Below are 25,409 nucleotides of genomic sequence, written 5' to 3' on the forward strand. Positions count from 1 at the left end.
AAGACAGCCATACCAAATCCCCAACACGAAGTCGGGGACCCACACCGCGGCGGCGGTTGGCAAAACGCTGAGCCTTCTCCTGTGACAACTTCAAGTTGTCCACCACATGATTCCAGATCCGTTGCAACCTATCCACCACAGAATCCACTCCAGGACAGTCAGAAGGCTCCACATGTCCCGAGGAAAAACAAGGATGGAAACCGGAGTTGCAGAAAAATGGCGAAACCAAGGTGGCAGAACTAGCCCGATTATTAAGGGCAAATTCAGCCAACGGCAAGAAGGTCACCCAATCATCCTGATCAGAAGAGACAAAACACCTCAAATACGCCTCCTGAGTCTGATTAGTTCGTTCCGTTTGTCCGTTAGTCTGTGGATGAAAAGCGGACGAAAATGACAATTCAATGCCCATCCTACCACAAAAGGATCGCCAGAACCTGGAAACAAACTGGGATCCTCTGTCCGACACAATATTCTCAGGAATGCCGTGCAAACGAACCACGTTCTGGAAGAACACAGGAACCAGATCAGAAGAGGAAGGCAGCTTAGGCAAAGGAACCAGATGGACCATCTTGGAGAAACGATCACATATCACCCAGATGACAGACATGCCCTGAGACACCGGAAGATCCGAAATGAAATCCATAGAGATGTGTGTCCAAGGTCTCTTCGGGACAGGCAAGGGCAAGAGCAACCCGCTGGCACGTGAACAGCAAGGCTTAGCTCGAGCACAAGTACCACAGGACTGCACAAATGACCGCACATCCCTTGACAAGGAAGGCCACCAAAAGGACCTGGCCACCAGATCTCTGGTGCCAAAAATTCCCGGGTGCCCTGCCAACACTGAGGAATGAACCTCGGAAATGACTCTGTTGGTCCATTTAGCAGGCACAAACAATCTGTCAGGTGGACAAGAGTCAGGCCTACCAGCCTGAAATCTCTGCAACACACGTCGCAGATCTGGAGAAATAGCTGACAAGATAACTCCTTCCTTAAGAATACCCACAGGTTCAGCGACTCCAGGAGCATCAGGCACAAAGCTCCTAGACAGAGCATCGGCCTTCACATTCTTAGAACCTGGTAAATACGAGACCACAAAGTCAAAACGGGAGAAAAACAATGACCAGCGGGCCTGTCTAGGATTCAGGCGTTTAGCAGACTCGAGATACATCAGATTTTTGTGATCAGTCAAGACCACCACACGATGCTTAGCACCCTCGAGCCAATGACGCCACTCCTCAAATGCCCACTTCATGGCCAACAACTCCCGATTGCCCACATCATAATTTCGCTCTGCCGGCGAAAACTTCCTAGAGAAAAAGGCACAAGGTCTCATAGTAGAGCAACCAGGGCCTCTCTGCGACAAAACAGCCCCTGCCCCAATCTTCGAAGCATCCACCTCAACCTGAAAGGGAAGTGAGATGTCAGGCTGGCACAAAACAGGCGCCGAAGTAAACCGGCGTTTCAACTCCTGGAAAGCCTCCACGGCAGCAGGAGCCCAGTTAGCCACATCAGAGCCTTTCTTGGTCATATCCGTCAACGGTTTAACAACGCTAGAAAAATTAGCGATAAAACGACGGTAGAAATTAGCAAAACCCAAGAACTTCTGAAGACTCTTAACTGACGAGGGTTGAGTCCAATCATGAATAGCTCGAACCTTGACTGGGTCCATCTCCACAGCAGAAGGGGAAAAAATGAACCCTAAAAAGGGAACCTTCTGTACACCAAAGAGACACTTTGAGCCTTTCACAAACAAAGAATTTTCACGCAAAATCTTGAAAACCATCCTGACCTGCTCCACATGCGAGTCCCAATCATCAGAAAAAACCAGAATATCATCCAGATAAACGATCAAAAATTTATCCAGATACTTCCGGAAGATGTCATGCATAAAGGACTGAAAAACTGAAGGTGCATTAGAGAGCCCAAATGGCATCACCAAGTACTCAAAATGACCTTCGGGCGTATTGAATGCGGTTTTCCATTCATCTCCTTGCTTAATGCGCACAAGGTTGTACGCACCACGAAGGTCTATCTTGGTGAACCACTTGGCACCTTTAATCCGGGCAAACAAGTCTGACAACAGCGGCAAAGGATACTGAAATTTGACAGTGATCTTATTTAAAAGCCGATAGTCAATACAAGGCCTCAAAGATCCGTCCTTTTTGGCCACAAAAAAGAATCCCGCACCAAGAGGGGAAGAAGAAGGACGGATATGCCCCTTCTCCAGAGACTCCTGGATATATGAACGCATCGCGGTATGTTCAGGTACCGACAGATTAAACAGTCTTCCCTTAGGAAACTTACTGCCTGGAATCAAATCTATTGCACAGTCACATTCCCTATGAGGAGGCAATGCACTTGACCTAGACTCGCTGAAGACATCCTGATAATCAGACAAATACGCCGGAACTTCCGAAGGCGTAGAAGTAGCAATAGACAAGGGCAGGGAATCTCCATGAATTCCATGACAGCCCCAACTTGACACTGACATTGCCTTCCAGTCCAAGACTGGATTATGGGTCTGTAACCATGGCAAACCCAAAACAACCAAATCATGCATCTTATGCAGAACAAGAAAACGTATCACCTCCCGATGTTCAGGAGTCATGCACATGGTAACCTGTGTCCAAAACTGCGGTTTATTTTCTGCCAATGGCGTAGCATCAATACCCCTAAGAGGGATAGGATTTTCTAATGGCTCAAGAACAAAACCGCAGCGCTTGGCAAATGACAGATCCATAAGACTCAGGGCAGCACCTGAATCCACAAACGCCATGACAGGATACGATGACAGTGAGCAAATCAAAGTTACAGATAGAATAAACTTAGGTTGCAAATTACCAATGGCGACAGGACTAACAACCTTAGTAAGACGCTTAGAGCATGCTGAGATAACATGTGTAGAATCACCACAGTAGTAACACAAGCCATTCTGGCATCTATGAATTTTCCGCTCATTTCTAGTCAGGATTCTATCACATTGCATTAAATCAGGTGCCTGTTCAGATAACACCATGAGGGAATTTGCGGTTTTGCGCTCCCGCAACCGCCGGTCAATTTGAATTGCCAGGGCCATGGAATCATTCAGACCTGTGGGAATGGGAAAACCCACCATCACATTCTTAATGGCTTCAGAAAGGCCATTTCTAAAATTCGCAGCCAATGCACACTCGTTCCACTGGGTCAGCACGGACCATTTCCGAAATTTTTGGCAATACACTTCAGCCTCGTCCTGGCCCTGAGACATAGCCAGCAAGGCTTTTTCTGCCTGAATCTCAAGATTGGGTTCCTCATAAAGCAAACCGAGCGCCAGAAAAAACGCATCAATATCAGCCAATGCCGGATCTCCTGGCGCCAGCGAGAAAGCCCAATCCTGAGGGTCGCCCCGTAAAAAAGAAATAACAATTTTCACTTGCTGAGCGGAGTCTCCAGAGGAACAGGGTCTCAGGGACAAAAACAATTTACAATTATTCCTGAAATTTCTAAACTTAAATCGGTCTCCGGAAAACAGTTCAGGAATCGGTATCTTAGGTTCTAACATAGGATTTCTGGTAACATAATCTTGTATGCCCTGCACACGAGCAGCAAGCTGGTCCACACTTGTAATCAAGGTCTGGACATTCATGTCTGCAGCAATCACAAGCCACTCAGAGGTAAAGGGGAAAAGAAAAAAAAATGAGAGAGAGAAAAAAAAACTCAGAACTTTCTTTCTTATAATCCCGCTTCTGCAATGCATTTAACATTTAATACTGGCCTGGCAAACTGTTATGACCCCAATGGCGAGGGTCTCAGAGATATCAGCCAGTCTGCGAAGTACAAAAATCCAGCTCATAGGGCAGTGGTAACTGGGTTGACCATATATCTACTCCTAACGCCAACACTAGAAGTAGCCGGGGAACATGCCTACGTTGGTCGCTAGATGTCTCGCGCCAGCCGGAGAGCTAACTACCCCTAGAAGAGGAAAACAAAGACCTCTCTTGCCTCCAGAGAAAGGACCCCAAAAGTAGGATACAAGCCCCCCACAAATAATAACGGTGAGGTAAGAGGAAATGACAAACACAGAGATGAACTAGGTATAGCAAAGAGAGGCCCACTTACTAATAGCAGAATGTAGTAAGATAACTTATATGGTCAACAAAAACCCTATCAAAAATCCACGCTGGAGATTCAAGAACCCCCGAACCGTCTAACGGCCCGGGGGGAGAACACCAGCCACCCTAGAGCTTCCAGCAAGGTCAGGATACAGATTATATACAAGCTGGACAAAAATGCAAACAAAAAGCAAAAAGCAAGAAAGCAGACTTAGCTTAATCACGCAGGAAACCAGGATCAGTAGACAAGAGCACTACAGATTAGCTCTGATATCAACGTTGCCAGGCATTGAACTGAAGGTCCAGGGAGCTTATATAGCAACACCCCTGACCTAACGACCCAGGTGAGCATACAAGGGATGAATGACATACCCAGAGTCAAATCACTAGTAGCCACTAGAGGGAGCCAAAAGGTAAATTCACAACAGTACCCCCCCCTTGAGGAGGGGTCACCGAACCCTCACGAGAACCCCCAGGGCGATCAGGGTGAGCTCTATGGAAGGCGCGGACCAAATCAGTCGCATGAACTTCGGAGGCGACCACCCAGGAATTATCCTCCTGACCATAACCCTTCCACTTAACCAAATACTGGAGTTTGCGTCTGGAAACACGAGAATCCAAGATCTTCTCAACAACATACTCCAATTCTCCCTCCACCAGCACCGGAGCAGGAGGCTCAACCGAAGGAACAACGGGCACCTCATACCTCCGCAACAACGACCGATGGAACACATTATGAATAGCAAACGATGCTGGGAGATCCAAACGAAAAGATACAGGGTTAAGAATCTCCGAGATCCTATAAGGACCGATGAACCGAGGCTTGAACTTAGGAGAAGAGACCTTCATAGGGACAAAACGAGAAGACAACCACACCAAATCCCCAACAAGAAGTCGGGGACCCACGCGGCGACGGCGATTAGCAAACTGCTGAGTCTTCTCCTGAGATAACTTCAAATTGTCCACCACCTGATTCCAAATCTGATGTAGCCTGTCCACCACCACGTCCACTCCAGGACAATCCGAAGACTCCACCTGACCAGAGGAAAAACGAGGATGAAACCCCGAATTACAAAAAAAAGGAGAGACCAACGTGGCAGAACTAGCCCGATTATTAAGAGCAAATTCGGCCAGTGGCAAAAAAGCAACCCAGTCATCTTGATCAGCAGAAACAAAACACCTCAAATAAGTTTCCAAGGTCTGATTAGTTCGCTCCGTCTGGCCATTCGTCTGAGGATGGAATGCAGACGAGAAAGACAAATCAATGCCCATCTTGGCACAAAACGTCCGCCAAAATCTAGATACAAACTGGGATCCCCTGTCAGAAACGATATTCTCCGGAATCCCATGCAAACGAACCACGTTCTGAAAAAATAAAGGGACCAACTCAGAGGAGGAAGGCAACGTAGGCAAGGGCACCAAATGAACCATCTTAGAAAAGCGGTCACACACAACCCAGATAACGGACATTTTCTGTGAAACCGGGAGATCAGAAATAAAATCCATGGAAATGTGCGTCCAAGGCCTCTTCGGGATGGGCAAGGATAACAACAACCCACTGGCCCGAGAACAGCAAGGCTTAGCTCGAGCACACACTTCACAAGACTGCACAAAGGTATGCACATCCCTAGACAAGGAAGGCCACCAAAAAGACCTGGCCACCAAGTCTCTAGTACCAAATATTCCAGGATGACCAGCCAACACAGAAGAATGGACCTCGGAGATGACTCTACTGGTCCAATCATCCGGAACAAACAGTCTTTCTGGCGGACAACGATCCGGTTTATCCACCTGAAACTCCTGCAATGCACGTCGCAAGTCTGGGGATACGGCGGACAATATTACCCCATCCCTAAGAATACCAGTAGGCCCAGAGTCTCCAGGAGAGTCAGGCACAAAACTCCTGGAAAGAGCATCTGCCTTCACATTCTTAGAACCTGGCAGGTATGAAACCACGAAATTGAAACGAGAAAAAAACAACGACCAACGAGCCTGTCTAGGATTCAAACGCCTGGCAGACTCAAGGTAAATGAGATTCTTGTGATCAGTCAAGACCACCACACGATGTTTAGCACCCTCAAGCCAATGACGCCACTCCTCAAATGCCCACTTCATGGCCAAAAGCTCCCGATTACCCACATCATAATTGCGCTCGGCGGGCGAGAATTTTCTAGAGAAGAATGCACATGGCTTCATCACCGAGCCATTAGAACTTTTCTGTGACAAAACCGCCCCCGCTCCAATCTCGGAAGCATCAACCTCAACCTGAAAAGGAAGTGAAACATCTGGTTGACACAACACAGGAGCAGAAGAAAACCGGCGCTTAAGTTCCCGAAAGGCCTCCACGGCCGCAGGAGACCAATCAGCAACATCAGCACCCTTTTTAGTCAAATCAGTCAAAGGTTTAACAATACTGGAAAAATTAGCAATGAACCGACGATAAAAATTAGCAAACCCCAAGAACTTCTGAAGGCTCTTAACAGATGTAGGTTGTGTCCAGTCACAAATCGCCTGAACCTTGACGGGATCCATCTCAATAGTAGAAGGAGAAAAAATGTACCCCAAAAAAGAAATCTTCTGGACTCTGAAGAGACACTTTGAGCCCTTCACAAACAGAGAATTGGCCCACAGAACCTGAAACACCTTCCTGACCTGTAAAACATGAGACTCCCAGTCATCAGAAAACACCAAAATATCATCCAAATACACAATCATAAACTTATCCAGATATTCACGGAAAATATTGTGCATAAAGGACTGAAAGACTGACGGAGCATTGGAGAGTCCAAAAGGCATTACCAAATACTCAAAATGGCCCTCAGGCGTATTAAATGCGGTTTTCCACTCGTCACCCTGTTTTATCCGCACCAGATTATACGCACCGCGAAGATCTATCTTGGTGAACCACCTAGCCCCCTTAATGCGAGCAAACAAATCAGTCAATAATGGCAGTGGATACTGATATTTGACTGTAATCTTATTCAGAAGGCGATAATCTATACAAGGCCTCAGGGAACCATCTTTTTTGGCCACGAAAAAAAAACCTGCTCCCAGAGGGGACGAAGATGGACGAATATGTCCCTTTTCCAAGGACTCCTTAATATAATTCCGCATAGCAGTATGCTCTGGCAGTGACAGATTAAATAAACGACCCTTAGGGAACTTACTGCCAGGAATCAATTCTATAGCACAGTCACACTCTCTATGAGGAGGGAGCGAATTGAGCTTAGGCTCCTCAAAAACATCCCTATAGTCAGACAAAAACGCAGGGATCTCAGAAGGAGTAGATGAAGCGATTGAAATCGGAGGTGCATCATCATGAACCCCCTGACATCCCCAGCTTAACACAGACATTGTTTTCCAGTCCAGGACAGGATTATGAGTTTGTAACCATGGCAGACCAAGCACTAGTACATCATGTAAATTATACAGTACAAGGAAGCGAATCACCTCCTGATGAACGGGAGTCATGCGCATGGTCACTTGTGTCCAATACTGCGGCTTATTCATAGCCAATGGTGTAGAGTCAATTCCCTTCAGAGGGATAGGAACTTCCAGAGGCTCCAGACTAAAACCGCAGCGTTTAGCAAATGACCAATCCATAAGACTCAGGGCAGCGCCTGAATCCACATAGGCATCGACGGAAATGGAAGACAGTGAAAAAATCAGAGTCACAGACAAAATGAACTTAGGCTGCAGAGTACCAATGGCAAAAGATTTATCAACCCTTTTTGTGCGTTTAGAGCATGCTGATATAACATGAGCTGAATCACCACAATAAAAACACAATCCATTTTTCCGCCTATAATTTTGCCGTTCACTTCTGGACTGAATTCTATCACATTGCATAGTCTCAGGTGCCTGTTCAGAAGACACCGCCAAGTGGTGCACGGGTTTGCGCTCCCGTAAACGCCGATCAATCTGAATGGCCATAGCCATCGACTCATTCAGACCTGTAGGCGTAGGGAACCCCACCATAATATCCTTAATGGCCTCGGAAAGACCATTTCTGAAGTTTGCAGCCAGGGCGCACTCATTCCACTGAGTAAGCACCGACCATTTCCGAAATTTTTGACAATATATTTCCGCTTCATCATGCCCCTGAGAGAGGGCTAATAAAGCCTTTTCAGCCTGAATCTCCAGGTTGGGTTCCTCATAGAGCAATCCCAATGCCAGAAAAAACGCATCCACATTGAGCAATGCAGGATCCCCTGGTGCCAATGCAAATGCCCAATTCTGAGGGTCGCCCCGCAGGAAAGATATTACAATCTTAACCTGTTGAGCAGGGTCTCCAGAGGAGCGAGATTTTAAAGAAAGAAACAATTTACAATTGTTCCTGAAATTCAGGAAGGTAGATCTATCTCCAGAAAAGAACTCTGGAATAGGAATTCTAGGTTCAGACATGGAAGTGTGAACAACAAAATCCTGTATGTTTTGAACTTTTGCCGCGAGATTACTCAGGCTGGAAGCCAAACTCTGGACATCCATGTTAAACAGCTAATATCAGAGCCATTCAAGGGTTAAGAGGAGGTAAGAAGCAGCTAGACAGCAATTAAGGGCTAGGCAGCAAAACTCTGAAGGAAAAAAAATAAAAAATTTTTTCCCTTAAACACTTCTTTTTCTCCTGCTTCAGCCCAAACAATTAACACTTTGTGGGCCGGCTATACTATCATGAATCCCAATGGCTAGGGATAGCAAGGGACAAGCAAAGTAATACAAAATATCGGACGAGCTCTAGGGTGATGGAACCTGGGCTGACCGCTGCCCTACGCCTGACAAACGCAACTAGAGATAGCCAGGGAGCGTGCCTACGTTGGTTCTAGACGCCACGCACCAGCCTAAGAGCTAACTAGTACTGCAGAGAAAATAAAGACCTCACTTGCCTCCAGAGGAATGAACCCCAAAAGGTATAGTTGCCCCCCACATGTATTGACGGTGAAATGAGAGGAAGGTACACACATAGAGATGATATATATAGGTTCAGCAAATTGAGGCCCGCTGTAAACTAGAAAGCAGAACGATACAAAAGGGGTCTGAGCGGTCAGCAAAAAACCCTAATCAAAAAAACCATCCTGAGATTACAAGAACCCATGTGCCAACTCATGGCACATGGGGAGAACCTCAGTCCACTAGAGCTACCAGCTAGCATAGAGACATAATAAGCAAGCTGGACAAAAAAACCAACAACTGAAAATCAGCACTTAGCTTATCCTGAAAGATCTGGGAGCAGGTAGGCAGGAACCAAACAGAGCACATCTGAATACATTGATAGCCGGCAAGGGAATGACAGAAAGGCCAGGTAAAATAGGAACCACCCAGCCTCTGATGGACAGGTGGAAACCAAAGGCCGCAACCCACCAAAGTCACCCAGTACCAGCAGTAACCACCAGAGGGAGCCCACAAACAGAATCCACAACAGTTCTCCAAGAATTTTCAAAGATTATGGAGAGTGGTTCATTTCTTCTGCTATCTCCTTCAGTACTCTGGGGTGTAATTCAGCTAGACCTGGAGACTTGAATTCATTTGTGTTAGCTAAGTGTTTCCTCAGTATCTTTCTGTTTATAGATATCCTGGATTCTTCTACTCCTTTAATAGGACAGTGAAGATCAGTTGATCTTACATTTCCTTTCTGAGAGAAAACAGATGCAAAATAGGAATTTAAATGTTCGGCCTTCTCAACATTCTTTCTTACCATTTCATCATTTTCATCCTGAAAAAATCCTATAGCATCTTTGACTTTTGTTTTACTTTTGACATATCCCCCAAATTATTTTTTACTGCTTTTGACGTCTCTTGCAAGCCTTAATTCATTTAGCTAATCTGATTTGTGCCCTGCAGGTTCTGCAGACAGCATTATATTCTTCTTAAGGGTACTGTCACACTCTGCAACTTTCCAACGATCACGACCAGCGATACGACCTGGCCGTGATCGTTGGAAAGTCGTTGTGTGGTCGCTGGAGAGCTGTCACACAGACCGCTCTCCAGCGACCAACGATGCCGAAGGCCCCGGGTAACCAGGGTAAACATCGGGTTACTAAGCGCAGGGCCGCGCTTAGTAACCCGATGTTTACCCTGGTTACCATCGTAAAAGTAAAAAAAAACACAGTACATACTCACATTCCGGTGTCCGTCAGGTCCCTTGCAGTCTGCTTCCCGCTCTGACTGAGTGCCGCCGTAAAGTGAAAGCAGATCACAGCGGTGACGTCACCGCTGTGCTCTGCTCTTACTTTCCGGCCGGGAGTCAGTCAGAGCGGGAAGCAGACTGCAAGGGACCTGACGGACACCGGAATGTGAGTATGTACGGTTTTCTTTTTTTTACTTTTACGATGGTAACCAGGGTAAACATCGGGTTACTAAGCGCAGCCCTGCGCTTAGTAACCCGATGTTTACCCTGGTTACAAGCGAACGCATCGTTGGATCGGTGTCACACACACCGATCCAACGATAACAGCGGGAGATCCAGCGACGAAAGAAAGTTCCACACGATCTGCTACGACGAACGATTCTCAGCGGGGTCCCTGATCGCTGCTGCGTGTCAGACACAGCGATATCGTATGGATATCGCTGGAACGTCACGGATCGTACCGTCGTAGCGACAAAAGTGCCACTGTGAGACAGTACCCTTAGATATGCCTCCTTTTTTCCATTTGATAAACATTTCTTTCTTCCTTATTAGCATGTGTTTAAGTTCTGTGTTCATCCATCCTGGTTTCCTTAAATGCTTTGTATTCTTCCCTCTTTTTGGAATTGTTAACGATCGTGCTTTGAGAATCTCATTTTTCAAGATTTCCCAACCTTCCTGGACATTTTTGTCCTTAAGGATATCCAGCCATTGAATCCCTCCGATTCTCTTTCTGAGTCCCTTAAAATCTGCCTTTCTGAAATCTAACCTTGAAGTCTGAGTCTTCACAGGTCTTCCTCCTCTAGTTATCCAAAATTCTAAAGTAGCATGGTCGCTACCTCCTAGGGTCCCAGCCACTCTTACCTCCTCAACCATTTCCTCCCTGTTTATAAGGATTAGATCCAAGGTAGCAGATCCCCTTGTTTTCTCCCCTACCTTTTGGAAGATAAAGTTGCCAGCAAGAGAAGATAAGAATTTGCTTGACCTGTTAGTTTTACCTGAGAGAGATTCCCAACAAATGTCTGGATAGTTGAAATCTCCAATGACCACTATGTCATATTTTTTGGAGAACTTAGCCATTTGTTGCATAAATAGTTCATCCATATCTTCAGCTTGCACAGGCGGCCTGTAGTATATGCCTACAATGGTGTAATTTCCGTTGTTCTCTCCTTGTATTCTTACCCAAACAGTTTCCACAGAACTCCCAGTCTCTGAAGCTTCAATCTCTGTACAGATATACGCTTTTCTAACATACAATGCGACACCTCCTCCTCGTTTATCAAGTCTGTTTCTTGCAAATAAGTTGTATCCTTCTAGTCTTGTATTCCAATCATGTGTATTGTCCCACCAAGTTTCAGTGATTCCAATAACATCATATTTCTTCTCCTGTGTTAGTAGTTCCAATTCTCCTTGTTTGTTGCCCATGCTTTGTGCATTTGTATAGAAACATTTTAGTTTGTGATTGGTTTCTCATCCTCAAATATTTTTATTATTAAGATTTTTTTGTCTTTATTCTTCCTTTCCACTTCTAATAGGAGAGTTCTCAATAGTAGTTTTCAGGTGTATGGCTTTTTCTGGCCTTTTGCTTCCCTTCCCACATTGTTCTAGTTTAAAGCTCTCCTGATGAGTGTAGCAAGGCGACTTCCAAATACATGTTTTCCAGTCTTCGTAAGATGCACCCCATCTCTAGCAAGCAGTCCGTCGTATAGGTAATTCACTCCGTGATCCAGAAATCCAAATCCTTGCTGATGGCACCATTGACGTAGCCAGTTGTTCTCCAGCAGAATCTTATTCCACCTCCTTGCTCCATGGCCATCCACTGGAAGGATGGAAGAGAAGACCACCTGTGCTCCCAGTTCTTTCACTTTCTTACCTAAGTTTTCAAAGTCACTGCAGATGGTTTCCAGGTCATTTCTTGCAGTGTCATTTGTCCCCACATGTATTAACAGGAATGGGTGGGCGTCTGTAAGTCTGAAGAGTCCTGATATCCTGTCAGACACATCTTTAATTTTTGCACCTGGGAGACAGCACATTTCTCTTGAGGCTATATCCGATCTGCAGATAGCGGCCTCTGTTCCTCTCAACTCAGGGAATCCCCCATGACAACAACTCTCCCTTTCTTCTTCACAACATTTTTCTTTCTCCATCCAGGAGGACTCTGAGGGCATGCAAGGTTGTTCTTTGTGGGTAAAGTCTTATCTTGATGTCTTTCTTCATTGTTTGTGAGAGCCTGGTACTGGTTCCTGAGCAGTATGGGTGTTGACTGCCTCCCGATCCTCCTGCTTCTCTGGGTCGCATGCTTCCATTTCTCTGTTTCTTCAGGTGCAGTTTGAATTTCTTCTCTTTCTGTAACATGAAGAGATAATTTTGCTCTGTCTAAGAAATCTTCACCTTCCTTAATGGTTTTCAATGTAGCTAACCTTTCTTCTAGATTTTGCAACTTTTCCTCCAACAGGGACACATGCTTGCATTTCTGGCATGTGAAGTTTGGCTTTTCCACTGGTAAGTCTGTGAACATGTAGCAAGAAATGAAGCTCACCAAATGGCTCCTGGCCTCTTCCATGTTCTTACTGTTGAAGAGATACTAAAGCGGTTAAAAACTTCTCAAAATCCTTTCAGCTGCAACGGCCAAAATCCAGTGTTCTTTGAGAACGCGGAGACTCTTCACTTATCCCAGAATGGATTGGGAATATGCAAATTTTCTCCTCAGGACTCCTCCCCTGGTTTACCGATGTTCTCCTTTCAGCTGCAACAGCCAAAATCCAGTGTTCTTTCAGCTCGCAGAGACTCTTCACTTATCCCAGAATGGACTGGGAATATGCAAATTACCTCCTCAGGATTCCTCCCCTGGTTTACCAATGTCCTCCTTTCAGCTGCAAAAGCCAAAATCCAGTGTTCTTTGAGCTCGCGGAGACTCTTCACTTATCCCAGAATGGACTGGGAATATGCAAATTCTCTCCTCAGGACTTCTCCCCTGGTTTACCGATGTCCTCCTTTCAGCTGCAACGGGCAAAATCCAGTGTTCTTTGACCTCGCTGAGACTCTTCACTTATCCCAGAATGGACTGGGAATATGCAAATTCTTTCCTCAGGACTCCTCCCCGGAGTTTGGAAGCGAATGGGAGCAACGCTATTGGGCGATAGCTGGACATAGCAGTTGGCTTTTTAAGGATAGGTGTGATTGTGTCATGTTTGAAAACAGAAGGGAAGGTGTTGTGAATTCTGCTTTCGGGTTCCCTCCGGTGGTGGTAGGTGGTAATGCAGTTGCCCCTGAGTTGCAGTCCTGGTCAGGTGTTTCTGCTGATTGCAGTTCTGACTGGGGTATTTAGGTGTGCAGGATTCATTAGTCCTTGCAAGTTGTCAATTGTTGTTGGGAGGTGTTGGACCTCTGCCTGGTTCCTCCTGCCTTTCTGCCAAATCAGCAAAGATAAGTGTCTGGTTTTGTTTCTGTTGCGCACATGCTGTGTGCTTCATGATTCAGTGCTATTCTTTTGTGTTTTCTTGTCCAGCTTAGATTGTGTCAGTATTTTCTCAGTCTTGTTGGATTCTCTGGGGTTGCAGATATTCATTCCACGTCTTTAGTTAGATTGTGGAATTTTTTGTATTATCTGCTGTGGATATTTTTTGAAGGGTTTTAATACTGACCGCCTAGTATTCTGTCCTATCCTTTCCTATTTAGCTAGAGTGGCCTCTTTTGTTAAATCTTGTTTTCTGCCTGCGTGTGTCTTTTCTTCTCCTACTCACAGTCAATATTCGTGGGGGCTGCCTATCCTTTGGGGTTCTGCTCTGAGGCAAGGTAGTATTCCTATTTCCATCTATAGGGGTATTTAGTCCTCCGGCTGTGTCGAGGTGTCTAGGGTTTGTTAGGCACACCCCACGGTTACTTCTAGTTGCGCTGTTAGTTCAGGATCTGCGGTCAGTATAGTTTCCACCTACTCCAGAGAAAGTTTCATGCGGCTCCAAGGTCACCGGATCATAACAGGAAGGTGCCAGAAGTTAGTGATAGGTTGAAGAGGTGGATTAGGGATGGGATAAGAGTGGTGGTGAGGTTGGGGAGGAGGTGGGATGGGATGGAGTCGAGCGCACAGGTGGTGAGGTGCTATTTGGAGAGGAGACAATTAAGCCCCCCTTCAGTGATGTTGGTTAAGGGGTTTGGTCATTGGTCTGGTATACAAAGGGGTTGTGGTGGTTGAACAATGAAGACTTGCCTTGTTTGGTCGATCTTATTTTTAAAGTGTGTGGCAAAGTCCTCAGCAGAGATGAGGGAGGTTGGAGGGGGCAGTGGGGGGGCAGAGGAGGGAGTTAAAGGTTTTGAATAACTGTTTGGGGTTGTAGGATAGGGAAGGTATGTTGGTTGTAAAGTAGGCCTGTTTAGCAGAGGTGAGAGCAGATATAAAAGCGAATGTTGCCTGTTTGAATGCAGTGAAGTCGTCTTGCGAATGTATTTTCTTCCAATGCCGGTCTGCAACCCTGGACACTTGCCGGAGCTTTTTAGTGGTGTTATTGTGCCAGGGTTGTCTATTGATATGTCGCACTCTGCCATGAACGAGAGGGACAACCGTGTCAATAGCTGATGCGAGAGTGGCATTGTAGAAAGCAGTGGCACTGTCTGTGTCGTGAGGATATGGATGCCAGTGGTAGGATAGAGTCAGAGAGTGTGTGGGTGTCTAGGTGTGCAAGGTTTCTGCGGGGGTGCGCATGTTGCTGGACATGGGTGACCGGTGAGGACGACAGGGATGAGAAAGTGAGCAGATGGTGGTTGGATAGAGGGAGAGGGGAGGTGGTGAAGTTAGATAGAGAGAAGAGACGGGTGAAGACAAGGTCTAGTGTATGTCCGCCTGTGTGGGTGGCTGCGGAGGACCACTGAGTAAGTCCAAAAGATGAAACAAGGGACAGAAGTTTGGAGACTGTTGACTGAAGGGTATCAGTGGGGATGTTGAAGTCACCCATGATGATGGTGGGAATGTCAGCAGAGAGAAAGTGAAGAAGCCAGGTAGAGAATTGGTCAATAAAAGCAGTGGCCGGGCCCGGAGGTCGGTATATGACGGCCACTTGGAGGTTGGAGGGAGAGTAGATGCAGACAGAGTGTATGAAGGGCCTTAGATTATTGAGTCACCTACACCGATCTGCACATTAGACTTGTTGGACAGTCGGATTCGCCCTGGCCACTGTAAGTGACTTACAGGTCTCTCCCTATACATGCCCTCCTGGGGAACTTGTGAGGAGAAACCTCCTAGGACCCGCATGCTCAACTTGTCTCCATGGCGGCTTTTATGCTGCAGCGTTTCAGAGACGAACACAAAACAAAATAATACAGTTTGTGTATGAGCATATGGATGTCATTTTGTATGGTATTTAATACAAGATAGATAAATATATATTAGATGGAAAATGAAGCCTAAAGATTAGTGTTAACATGGTATTATGATATTATCTGAATTGACTTTGATTTGGAATCTTGTATCAAAGATTTTCAAAGCAGAAAGTTTCTGATTAAGTTTTTGCTCATTTGACAGCATATTCTCTATAAATGTATTTTGAGTTATTTCTCTTGAAACTAAGTTTTGCAAATCAAGTATTCTGAATATGAACAATGTATGTTAAATTACAGTTTTCTTTTTCTTTTATTCTTTTTGTTCCCCTTAACAGGCCGGAGCTTCTAACACAGACAACCTCAGAATCCGCTCAGAATCGAACAAACTCAGGAGGTGAATATGATAAGACTAAATTCTGAGATTGAGTTCTTTTATAAGCAGAGACATTTCTTCTCAGCTTCTATTGTTTTCTCTATTTAATGCTCATATATTGTTATATTGGGAATACACTGGGCACTTTGTGTGTCTCTTTTCTAGCAAAAGAAGACTGGAATGTTAGAATTGCTAAATTAAGGAAACAAGTTGAAGAAATCTTTAACACAAAATTTGGTAAGCAGTGGGTCATTAATTTTTTTGTCATTATTGCTATTAATAGTAATCGGTCATTGACATGGTGGCAGAATATGGGAAGAGAGAACACATTAATGAAAATAATAGTAAGTAACATAATAAAGCTAACAGTAAACACTCCACATGTCTGTTGATTAAATGCATCAGATACCTGTAAAAATGATAGTGCTTTTTTAATTCAAGCAATTTGATTTTAGGAAGTTATTTTTAAGTTGTCTCTTGAGGAGCTCAGATCACTGCGGTCTCCTTACTTCTTGGTTTCTGCCAGGGCGGGCTTTCCTCCTTGAGTGACAGTTCTGCTTAGCCGTGCAACTGTAGTAGTAGTAGAACTTTAAAGCTCAGCATAAGTTCTGCTGTAACACATTCAGCTATCAGGGGTGTGTTCTGAGTCTACATTGGTATCATTATATTTACATATAGAAACAACAGGGCATATGAACAAGCGCACAACTCAGTGCCATGATTAGGAGCGATGCTCTGGGAGAACAGATGTTGTAGGCTGGTAATTTTGCAAAATTTATTACGGCAGCTTGTCATGTGGGGGAGGATGGCGAGCAGCTAATTGATGTACAGAAATCAATGGGCTGGAGAGAAGTGGCTGGGATATTCCCCTCCTGGAATGTATCTACTGCACACGCTCTGTCAGAGTCTGGGCAGTCACTACTAAAAGCACTCACAGCAGGAAAATGACAGCATGTAGAAAAATAAAGTCAATTGTAAACTTGCTTATTTTCATGCTGCAAACTAACTAAAGAAATTTAATAAGATGGACAATGTTCAATTTTTACCAGAAAACTGGCATGAATATATTCATAAATCTATTTCGGTGTTAAGTAAAACAAGTCCAAAAAAAAAAAAAAAAAAAAAGCCAGCTCACCAACAGCCGTAACAGCTGCACAGAACTTCATCCTGTTGAGACACAATCAGCAATGAAAAATTATGGCTGTTCCAGCTCCTTAAATAAAATCCAAAATGTATTTAGTCCAATTAAAAGGTGCACATGCTCCTGAACCGCACTCTTAACAAGAGGAACAGCGAATTTGCATCAATTTCCATGACGTTTCTCAAAATTTGTTTCAAATGCAGCAAATAGTTTAAAGGGAATCTGTCACCCCCAAAATCGTATATTAGCTGCGGCCACCAGCATCATGGGCTTATCTACAGTATTCTGTAGTGCTGTAGTTAAGCCCCCAATGTAACCTGAAAGATGAGAAATAAAGGTTATATTATACTCACCCAGGGGCGGTCCCGGTTCAGTTCGGGTCCGATGGGTGTTGCGTGGTCCGGTCCAGCACCTCCTATCTTCATCAGATGACGTCCTCTTCTTTTCTTCACGCTGCGGCTCCGGCGCAGGCGTACTTTGTCTGCCCTGTTGAGGTCAGAGCAAAGTACTGCAGTGTGCAGGCGCCGGGAAAGGTCAGGGAGGCCCAGCACCTGTGCACTGCAGTACTTTGCTCTGCCATCAACAGGGCAAATCAGTACACCTGCGCCGGAGCCATGGCAGGAAGACTAGAGAAGGAGGACATCTGATGAAGATAGGAGGCGCTGTACCCGGACTGCGACACCCATCGGACCGGACCGCCCCCCCAGGTGAGTATAATCTAACCTTTATTTCTCATCTTTCAGGTTACATCGGGGGCTTATTTACAGCATTACAGAATGCTGTAGAAAAGCCCCTGATGCCGGTGGCCGCAGCTCATATGCGATTTTGGGGGTGACAGAGTCCCTTTAAAATAATTTAAAAACTGAATATTCACTGTTTCTAATTCTTGTTGCTCAAGATCAAGCAACTCCAGAAGTCTGTATTGGGACAGAAATCAATGGTGTCCCATTTTTGGTCACCTCCTTCTAAGGCTTGTAATTGCCTACAGTGGTCAGATGACCTGACTACTGTAGCCAATCATGGGCATCATCAGCGGCCTTAAGATGCAGTTGAACAGCCCATAAGTTTTACCTAAGGGTAATATGGAACAGAGTGTGTTTCACATCATAATTCTGACTATTTGTAGATATCTCCACCACGGATGCAGAAAGTCTGGAGAGCTCCAGCCTTGCATGATGGTCAGGGGATTATCTGCTTCTGGATAGTTTATGTGTGATGGACATTGTAAGCAGATTTTAGGGTTCTGGTGGTTGTTTGGAGAGCTGAAAACATATTATCACAAATGTCTTATATTGTGACTTCTTACTGCCATCGTTGGTTTCTGACCCAGTAATGTATGAGGGTGTTCTGTAAGTAGTAATATTAGTAGTTTAATAAGGACAGTGAATGTATCCACGATTCTTATTTTTCCCCCTTTTCTCTGATTTCAGCACAAGCATTGGGACTCTCAGAAGAAGTAAAAGTCCCCTATCCAGTGTTTGAATCTAATCCAGAATTGCTTTATGTGGAAGGATTGCCAGAAGGAATTCCATTTCGGAGCCCCACATGGTTTGGAATCCCTCGGCTAGAGAGGATCGTGAGAGAAAGTGCCAAAATCAAGTTTGTTGTTAAGAAGTGAGTAATTTCTTTGTTGATAAATTGTAATGATCACATTTTTTTGTCATGTAATCTGAGAGTACCATGATGTAGGGGCAAAGATCCTGATTCCAGTGATGTGTCACTTACTGTGTAGTTTTGTGTACTTTGGATAAAATTTATCAGCAGGAGATTATCACTAGTAAACCTGCCATGGAGTTCTCCATATTCATGAACTCTGTATTGACCAACCCTCCATCATTGACTCACAGCTTTCTGCCTATACACATTGTACACAGAAAGTTGTCAATCAATGGTGGAACTATATAGTGTTCTGCATTTAAAGAAATAGTAGCTGCAAATAAAACATTGATTTTATTGAAACCGCAGCAAGCAGCCCAATAAGCAATACATCATTGAAATCACGGTCAGGCTGGGCTCGGTGGGCAGAGATACACTTGAACTATTTCAATCTTTAACTGTACTGTCCCCTGTCACATTAGGATATCTTTACTTCAGGTTTTATGCTTTCACATATTACTGGTTTTAGGAATTCTGTCAACAGGTTTTTGCTATCTAATCTTTATTTTGTATGTCTTTGTAGAGACATAGACTCTCATTGCAGCGATGTATCACTTACTAGACTGCTTGCTGTAGTTTTGATAAAATCACCATTTTATAACCTGGAGATTTTCACTAGAGGACTAGTAAATTTGTTTCCATGTAATGCTCCATATTCATGAGCTCTGTATAAACCCGCCCCCACCATTTATCTGCATCTTTCTGCCTATGCACAGTGCGCTCAGAGAGCTGCCAATCAGTGGTGTGGACAAGGTTATAAAGAGCTCAGCATTCAGAGAACTGGTAGATTTGTGGGAGATAAAACTGTGATTCTATAAAAACTGCAGCAAGCAGCCCAGTAAGTGATCCATTGTTGGAATCAAGGTGTCTCCCCTATGTGATGCTGCTAATTTCTTCCCAAATAAAATATTGTAAATATTTTATTTGTAAATTTCTTGTTTGCATTTAATGGCCATGCTGTTTTCCAATAACAGGCTACAGCTTGTAGTACCTTACCTGCCTCCTGAGCTTGTCAGTAAAATCAATGTGGAAGGTAAGGAAATCTTGCATGAATGCATTTGTCTTTCTCTGTGTGATTGCAAAGTTATGTGTTTTCATATTTGTTAACCCTTCCCTCATATGGACCTATGATTGTTAAAAGCTACCACATCTTCTAAGGCTCAATGCAATTTAATGCCAAAAAAAAGAAACCTCCTCCCCCCAAAAAAAATCAATAAAACAAACATTTTTTTCAGAAAAAAATATTTAAATTTACTGAATATCACCTGATGAAAATCAGGTATTGCTTTTAAACTGTGATTCAACAGAAAATTAATAAAAAAAAATAATGAAAATTTCCTGACCAAAAATGATGGTACCTCTAGAAAAGAATGAAAATAATTTGACCATAAAGGCATGTTAAACTCAGGCGTGTCGTGTAGTTAGCAACACAGGTGGCTACAAACTTGTAATCAGTCAGTCTGCCTATTTCAAAGGTGAAAAGTAGTCAAAGTGCTGTTTGGTATCATGGTATGTACCACACTGAACATGGACCAAAACAAGTTAAAGAGAGAGTCGTCTCAGGTTAGAAAGAAAATTATAGACAAACATGTTACAGGTAAATGTTATAATAGGGTTGGGGAACCTATGGCCAGTTTGTGTCAGGACTCTGAACATTTTTTATTACCTTTTGTGCATTACTGCCCTTTTCCAAGATGGCGTCTTTGGTCTCATGTGCACTGTGTCTTCCTGCTATAAAACTCCACCCCAGCCTTCAGTCTGTGCTAGAGTATTCTGCCTTGCATCCAGCTCCTGACCCTGGTGGCTCCCTGGCTATATACCTGCTCCTGTGAATCTGTGTGGTTATCCTGCTACTCTGCTCTAAGTTCCTGCTGCATACACCAGTTTCCAGTAATCCTCCTTCATCTGCTGCTCGTGTTTACTTCCATCTGCATTTGCTGGACATGTAAGCTGAAACCTGAGACTATTACCCAGGCCTCCCTGGTTGAGCTAAGATATTATATGAACTGCCTTATAAGCATAGCTATCTGTGTTTGGACTAAAACAAGGACTTATTTGTGTCAAGCATCCTCAAGAATAATTGTGCTTCATAGACTTTCTGCGTTATTGCATTTTCCTCTGAAGTTCACTATAGACAGTTAAGGCTACTTTCACACTAGCGTCGTGCACTGCACGTCACTATGCGTCGTTTTGCAGAAAAAACGCATCCGGCAAAAGTGAATGCAGGATGCGTTTTTTCTCCATAGACTTTTATTAGCGACGCAGTGCGACGCATTGCCACACGTCGCAACCGTCGTGCGACGGTTGTGTCGTGTTGCGTCGGACCGGCGGCACAAAAAAAGTTACATGTAACGTTTTTTTGTGCGTCGATAGCGTCTTTTCCGACCACGCATGCGCCGCCGGAACTACGACCCCGCCTCCCCGCACATCACAATGGGGCAGCGGATGCTATGTAAAACAGCATCCGCTGCCCCCGTTGTGCGGCGCTTCCACACTATGCGTCGGTGCGCTGCAACATCGCATAGCAACGTGCAGTGCACGACGCTAGTGTGAAAGTAGCCTAAGCTGCGTTTAATATTTACACCAAGTGTTGTGGACTTGAGTTTCTCTCTGCACCTGTTTGAATCACCGTGTGATAATATAGACTTTACCACTTATAAAACTGTGTCCTGTAGTTGTCTTGTTCCATGCAAAGAGTCTCCTGAGTTATCCCCTATAATTATTACAGTTTGCTGTTTACGGCCCTCTAAGTCATTTGGTCAAACGTCAAGCAGATACCCTGCAGGCTGCAGTGATTGGGCTGCCAGCCCTTTAATTTTCTTGTTGATGCCACACATGCATCATTCATTGATGAATGCTAACGTGGCGCACGTAAAGCTGGATAACATTCTTCTCTTGCCATTGCAAGCGCCAGGATGCTGTTTGTGAGCCGAGTTAGCGTGCTCTGCACTCCGGCCTACAGGATTTATACAGCAGCAGTGTTTCCTATTTGATGTATAGACAGCAGTGTCAGTGTTTCCTATGTGATGTATATACAATAGCCTCAGTGTGTCCTGTGTCATGTATATACTGCAGTCTAGGTGTCTCCTTGTGATGTATACTGCAGTCTCAGTGTCTCCTTTGTGATGTATATACAGCAGTCTCACTGTATCCCATGTAATGAATACACCAGTCTCAGTGTATCCCACATGATGTATACAGCAGTCTTGATGTCTCTTGTGTAATGTATACAGTAGTCTCAGTATTTCCTATGTGATATCTATATACATATATACAGTAAATAAAAAATGGAGGCAGCACCAGTAAAACATGAAAAAGTGCTTATTTAATAGCCCACACTGACAATGTTTCGGCTCAAAAACAGAGCTTTTCTCACTCCACATTTCTACCACACTTTTTCCTTCCACTCAACTTTCCATTAATATGCTTGGATACAACCCTCTTTGAACAGCCAGCTTTCTTTAGCAATTACCTTTTTGTGGCTCCTCCTTGTGGAGTGTGTCATTGACTGCCTTCTGGACATCTGTCAAGTCAGCAGTCTTCCCCATGATTGTGGAGCCTACTGAAACAGAATAAGGGACATTTTTAAATGCTTAGGAAGCCTTTGCAGATGTTTTTTATTAATCATTCTAATTTACTGAGATAATGACTTTCGGGATTTCATTGGCTGTAAGCCATAATCATCAACATTAACAGAAATAAACACTTGAAATAGATCACTCTGATTGTACAATCTGTGGATGTTGGGCACTCAGACCATCCTCATGGAGTCAGTTTCTAACGGTTTGTGCAGACACATGCACATTTGTGGCCTGCTGGAGGTCATTTTGCAGGGCTCTGGCAGTGCTCCTCCTGTTCCTCCTTGCACAAAGGCGGAGGTAGCGGTCCTGCTGCTGGGTTGTTGCCCTCCTATGGCCCCCTTCACATCTCCTGGTGTACTGGCTTGTCTCCTGGTAGCGCCTCCACCCTCTGGACACTACGCTGACACAGCAAACCTTCTTGACACAGCTCGCATTGATGTGCCATCCTGGATGAGCTGCATTACCTGAGCCACTTGTGTGGGTTGTAGAGTCCGTCTCATGCTACCATGAGTGAAAAAGCAAAACCAACATTCAAAAGTGACCAAAACATCAGCCAGAAAGCATTGGTACTGAGATGTGGTCTGTGGTCCCCACCTGCAGAACCACTCCTTTATTGAGGGTGTCTTGATAATTGCCAATAATTTCCATCTGTTTTCTATTCCATTTGCACAACAGCATGGCAAATTGATTGTCAGTGTTGCTTCCTAAGTGGACAGTTTGATTTCACAGAAGTTTGATTTACTTGGAGTTATATTCTGTTGTTTAGGTGTTCCCTTTATTTTTATGAACAGTGTATATGAGTTTCACTTCTTGTATTGAAGAAATGAAATAAATTAACTTTTTGGTGATATTCTAATTTTGTGAGAAGCCCCTGTACATGTTGTAGGCCAGTGGCTGCGACCTGTGGCACACGAGCCAGAGGGCGCACGCAGAGCCCTCCCGGTGGCCATGCTCGCCATCTCCTCAGGACTGGTGCCGCCACCCTTCACCATCTACTTCACCACTAGCACTGTGGCCACTCTCCTCGCGCCGTCCCATCTGTATTGAAGAAATGAAATAAATTAACTTTTTGATGATATTCTAATTTTGTGAAAAGCACCGGTATACACTGTGTTCCAAATTATTATGCACATAGAGTTTAGGAGTGATAAGGTTAGAATTTTTTTGTTTGTCATTTAAACTCTTTGATGGTGATGTGTGTCAGGGCTCTTTATATCACTGAAAGCAATTGCAGATACCTGTGCAAATTAGTTTGGCGGGTGTGTCTAAATAAAGGCAAGACTGCTTAAGAAGGCTGTTCCACATTATTAAGCAGCCTATATTTTTTGCCAAAATGGGAAAGAAAAAGGATGTGTCGGCTGCTGAGAAGCAACAAATTGTGGAGTATTTAGGTCAAGGCATGACTACAATCAACATTGCCAAGACACTTCATCATGATCATCGCACAATCAAGAAGTACGTAGCTGATTCCCAGCACACAAGTGTGCGTGCTGATAAGGAAACATTGAGGACTCTTTCCAACAGGCAATTGCATAAGGTTAAAAGAGCAGCTGCAAAAATGCCTTGTCATAGCAGCAGACAAGTTTTTGAAGCTGCTGGTGCCTCCAACGTCCCCAGAACAAGAAGATGCAGGGTCCTTCAGAGGTTTGCAGCTGTGCGTAAGTGGTCCTGTCGACCACCTCTATCCACTGCAACAAGCAGAAACGGCTCCAGTGGGCCAAACGATACATGAAGACTGACTTCCAAACTGTTTTGTTCACCGATGAGTGTCGTGCAACGCTCGATGGTCCAGATGGATGGAGTGGAGGATGGCTGGTTGATGGACACCCCATGAAAACACGGCTAAGGCGCCAACAAGGAGGAGGTGGAGTAATGTTTTGGGCTGGAATCATGGGGAGAGAGATTGTCGGCCCCTTTATGATCCCTGAAGGGGTAAAGATGAACTCCATAATCTATGTGGAGTTTCTAAAACAACACTTCCTGCCATGGTTCAAGAGGAAGAATCGTGCTTTCCGCAGCAAGATCATTTTCATGCATGATAAGGCACCGTCTCATGCTGCAAAAAACACATCTGCATCTCTGGCTGCTATGGGCATAAAAGAGGACAAACTTATGGTGTGGCCACCATCTTCCCCTGACCTCAACCCCATTGAGAACCTCTGGAGCATCATCAAAAGGAGTGTCTATGATGGCAGGAGGCAGTTCACATCTAAGCAACAGCTCTGGAAGGGTATTCTGTCCACATGCAAAACAATTGAAGCAGAAACCATCCAAAAACTGACAAATTCAATGGACAAGAGAGTTCAGAAGCTTCTTTCGAACAAGGGGTCCTACGTGCAAATGTAACATCACCTAGAATAAAGTTTTCACTTGAAAACTGTTTGATTTCATTTTGTAATAAGCTGATAATGCTTATAACTTCACAATTGACTATTTTTTTGTTCAAAATAAAAAAAAAGGTTAAACTCTGCTGTGCATAATAATTTGGAACATGCATTTTGAGTGTTTATTTTTTTTTTTAAATATACTGTTTTCATAGGCATTTTTTTCCAAAACATTGCAATTATACTAGAATAGTAGATGACTGGAAAATAACAATGACTGCAATTCAGATAGGTAATTTAGAGAAAATATGAGGATATATTATTTGCAAAATAATTTGGAACACAGTGTATATGTACTCTATAAGGCAACATATATATATATATATATATATATATATATATATATATATATACACACTGTATGCACAATTATTAGGCAATTTGTATCTTTGATGATTAGTTTTATTATTGAACAACTGCAGTTCAGTCGTTCAGTCCAAAGGGTTAATGAACCTGAATATTTAAAGGGAACATGTCAGGTTCCCCATGCCCTCCAACCCAGCAGCATTCACATATGTGTTACTAAATTCCCTGCCTAGCCAGCCTTTATAATGTTATTCAATTACATCCATGTTTAACCCCTTAACGACCGCCGATACGCCTTTTAACGGCGGCCGCTAAGGGTACTTAAACCACAGCGCCGTTAATTAACGGCGCTGTGGAAAAAGTGAATAGCACCCCCCAGAGTCGGATTTTCTCTGGGGTCTCGGTTACCGGGGGTAGCCGAGACCCCAGAGAACATGATTCGG

General features: G+C 44.2%; 1 protein-coding gene across 7 annotated transcripts in view; it reads left to right on the plus strand.

Moving 5' to 3' along the window:
- GTF2I (general transcription factor IIi) overlaps positions 1 to 25,409 on the plus strand; it is a 151,275-nt gene that overhangs the window by 82,599 nt on the left and 43,267 nt on the right. For all 7 annotated transcript variants that reach the window (XM_077296473.1, XM_077296474.1, XM_077296469.1 and 4 more), the window contains 4 exons: positions 15,861 to 15,919; positions 16,064 to 16,135; positions 18,470 to 18,653; positions 19,670 to 19,728. In XM_077296473.1, the coding sequence (XP_077152588.1) occupies positions 15,861 to 15,919; positions 16,064 to 16,135; positions 18,470 to 18,653; positions 19,670 to 19,728 (374 nt within the window). The remainder of the gene's footprint in view (positions 1 to 15,860; positions 15,920 to 16,063; positions 16,136 to 18,469; positions 18,654 to 19,669; positions 19,729 to 25,409) is intronic.

The sequence above is a fragment of the Ranitomeya variabilis genome, chromosome 3 (assembly GCF_051348905.1).
Source record: "Ranitomeya variabilis isolate aRanVar5 chromosome 3, aRanVar5.hap1, whole genome shotgun sequence".
Taxonomy (NCBI): Eukaryota; Metazoa; Chordata; class Amphibia; order Anura; family Dendrobatidae; genus Ranitomeya; species Ranitomeya variabilis.